The 3,522-nt window shown below is 33.7% G+C and overlaps 1 protein-coding gene across 1 annotated transcript; it reads right to left on the bottom strand.

The window, feature by feature from the left end:
• Positions 1–1,077: 1,077 nt before the first annotated feature.
• On the bottom strand, positions 1,078–1,500 carry LOC134235533 (uncharacterized). The gene has a single exon (XM_062717674.1). It carries the CDS (start codon positions 1,498–1,500, stop codon positions 1,078–1,080), a length of 423 nt encoding a protein of 140 aa, XP_062573658.1.
• Between the last annotated feature and the right edge of the window lie 2,022 nt (positions 1,501–3,522).

Below are 3,522 nucleotides of genomic sequence, written 5' to 3'. Positions count from 1 at the left end.
ATGTGATTGTCCAAATGGCGGTAAAAACGGAAAACAGAAAACTCCAGATTGCAATATTAGCGAGGTTGCCCTAATTTCTTATTTATTTATACAAGTTTGATTATATAGAAACATTTTCAAAATATTTTTTTTTGACTTAGAGAGAAACTTTTCCACAAAAGACATTTTGATTAACATGCATTTAACGACAAAATGTGACCTATTTTACTATTGAGCAGAATACGAAAGTGCCATAACTCGCGCATGCCTGTGATTGCTATATTAAAAGGCAAGAATATACAAATATATACAGGCATATAGTATCATTTGTATCGACCAGAAAAATTATTTTACACTTAATTGAAAAAAATGTTGACCCTACTCCCCAATACTCCCTGTCTGTTTTATGATAGGAATTATAATTTTAGGCATCAAGTAAATTTTAGAACAATGTCTACACATTCATATAACACATATTAAAGAAATGAAGATATTTTGAAATATATTTTGATCAACATCACAAAATTTATGTAATTGGCCCAAACTGGCGGATGATGAAATAAGCAATTAAATGTTCTACTTTCCTATTTGTAAGCATTATGTGTCCAGTGGTAAGGAGCCTATTAGGATAGCATAAAAAAAGAATACATGTACCAATGTTAATAATTGATTTATCAAAAAAAATTTTATTTCCTTCTCCTTCGGGACTTTATTACATGTTCATAACTAAATCTAAACATAAAAAATGCTGGCCTTATAATGAAGAAAGGGGCCTCTTTCAAAATAGATAATTTCTCAGGGCTACGGGGTCAGGGGTACCAGGGGGGTACTTTCACTAAAAATGAATTAATGTTTTGATATCTGCCCTTTGATAAGCAATGGTGCCTCTTTCAAAATTTGTGAATTTCATGGCTTTTGATTAAAACACGAACCAAATATAATCACTGGAAAGTTGATACATGATACTCAGGTGACCTATAAGGCCCGAGGGCCTCTTGTCGTTACTTATCGTTGGTTTCCAATTCAGGCTCCCTAAGGATCCTCTTCATTGGACTCCCTATATCATACTTCAGTTTTAGTATAACTCACTACGTGACTTCAGGATATTGTAGCATTATAGTCATATAAAATGTCTTGATTTTCCCAGTGTTTATCCAAACGTGGCCTGAAAGAATTAGTAGCCTTCGCACTTATAACATCCTCTGGTAGACTGTTCCAGATCTTAGCAGCTCTCGGGGTGAAGTTATATTTTCTGATATCTAATCTGGCTCTCTGGATTAATAGCTGCTTGGAATTCACACTTGCAGGTTCTCTCCCTACATGATCTCTCCTAAATTTTACAAAGTTGGCTGCTTTTGTGTCATATTTTCCACTCGTATTTTTATATATCTCTATCATATCTCCTCTGTATCTTCTATATCTGAGTGTTGGTAGTTTGAGTTTCTTCAGTCTCTCAGAATAGGTAAGATCTGATATTCCAGTTATCTGCTTTGTTGCCTTTCTTTGCACTCCCTCCACCATCTCAGTATATTTAGTTTTGTATGGGCACCAGACTGAGCTTTCATAGTCCAAGTGTGTTCGAACCAGAGATTTATAGAGCAGAATGAATGTATTTTCATCTAAATGCGCAGTACTGTTAAGGCTACCCGGAGCTTATTACTGTATACAGGGTTATTTTCGCCCCGGCTTATTTTCGCCCTTTCACACTTGAAATCAATTTTGCCCCGTTTTAAATTCGCCAAATCATAGTTTTCTTTAAGAAATGATATTGTATTTTTTGATTTCGCCCCGTTTTAAATTCGCCCAAATGAGGGTAGGGCGAAAATAAAACGGGGGCGAAAATTTCCCTGTATACAGTTTGCATTTAAAACCAACACTCTTTTTCAAAGTTGATTTTTATAGTTTTATTTTTAAGTTATGAACTTCAGTGCGCCAAATTCATACAGATGATCCCCAAGGCTATATTTAAACATATTTGTTACGATGTCACATGACCTTGTTGATCACGTGACGCTCATTTCTTCTTTTTTGAAATGTTTCACATAAATCGCTTCGGCGCAGGCTGTTAACACAATTATTATTTACATTTGTCACATAAATAATCTCGGTGCATCCTTGTGAAACCGAAATGTGCTTGGGAAAAGTTAAACTTGATTTCTTTGGAACAATTTTTTTCAGATTAACTTCAACTTACCGACAAATCTGATGGTATTTTCCACTGAATATCGTCAATTGTTTTAAAACAAAGCCACCTTACATATTTCCCAAGCAAGATTCAGTTATAGGGGAAACCTTTTTACATAATTCCATAATAGATGTTAAATGAATCCTCATAAACAACCTGCGCCAGGCTCTTTTACACACATATTTTGAATTGTGCCTTTGTGCCTTTGTCCACAGGTATAAAAAAAGGTAAATGTCAAACGTATATTTTCGTACGGAGTTGAACACGCTGACTCTTAAATAAGAGTAACAAAGCAAGGTTACCTATATTATTCGGATATATTACAGTTTAAAATGTGATAAAAACACGTATATTTTAAACTAGAATTCTGCAACTTTATATTCAGATTGAAATAAAGATGTAAAGTTTATGACATTCTCCCCATCATTACAGCTCAAGTATGCAGTGACTTGACGTCATTCTCAATTATGACGCCATACATCTGTAGTTCAGAGAAGTTCAGGGTACACTACAATATTCTCTGGGAAGCCTTATCGTACCTGCGTTGATTATGTCAATATCTGGAAAAATAATGACTTTCTAGTATACATGTATTTACGAAATAAACTTGAATCTTTTTCGTCTTTAGAAGATCTTCAATTTTTTCTATAGACGCAATAACGGCCCCACAATTGGTTGGTTTTTATTCTTATTGCTTTCATTTTATTTTTATTTTTTTTAAGGGGGGGGGGGGGTCAGTAAACAAAAATCCATCTGAGAAACATTTTAACAAGCTAAAAAAATTCTTCCCCAGACCAGAACAACTTATTAGGAGGAGTGGAGCTCCTTTCATTTTATTAAACTTCATAAATATGGTTCATCCTACCAACATTCTAGATTCTACTTGTAACTCTTTAAAAGGGGTCTACATTCTACGGTTGACATTTTAAACCTTTCTTTTCATAAATAAAAAAAAATACCCTTTACTGTTTTCATTATAGTAAAGGGGATATTTTCATTTATTTATACTAAAAACGTCAAACTCCTGTGACTTACAATACCTAATACAACCCAACAACCAAATGTATATATGCAGGATAGTCAGAACTAAAGAGAAGTGGTCGAATAAATCCCTTTACGACAATCTTTTATAGAGAGATGAATAAAAAAAAAATCTTTGAACCGTAATTAAGATTAATTAAATTCTTTAAAATCAACAAGGTCGCTACATTTTAGATATGACTTTCCTGTAAATTACACAGTTGAAATCAATCTCGTTTAATAGATAATAGGGAGTTTAAGCTCAGATACTCCATGTATGGCTTTATCAACAGTACATGTAATCATAGCCTATATCCTACCTATATTTCGGTGATTGA

This window comes from Saccostrea cucullata, unplaced genomic scaffold (genome assembly GCF_032062105.1).
Source record: "Saccostrea cucullata isolate Sc308-1 unplaced genomic scaffold, CSIRO_AGI_Scuc_v1 ctg9375, whole genome shotgun sequence".
Classification (NCBI taxonomy): Eukaryota; Metazoa; Mollusca; class Bivalvia; order Ostreida; family Ostreidae; genus Saccostrea; species Saccostrea cuccullata.
This window is presented reverse-complemented; position numbering and strand designations above follow the sequence as displayed.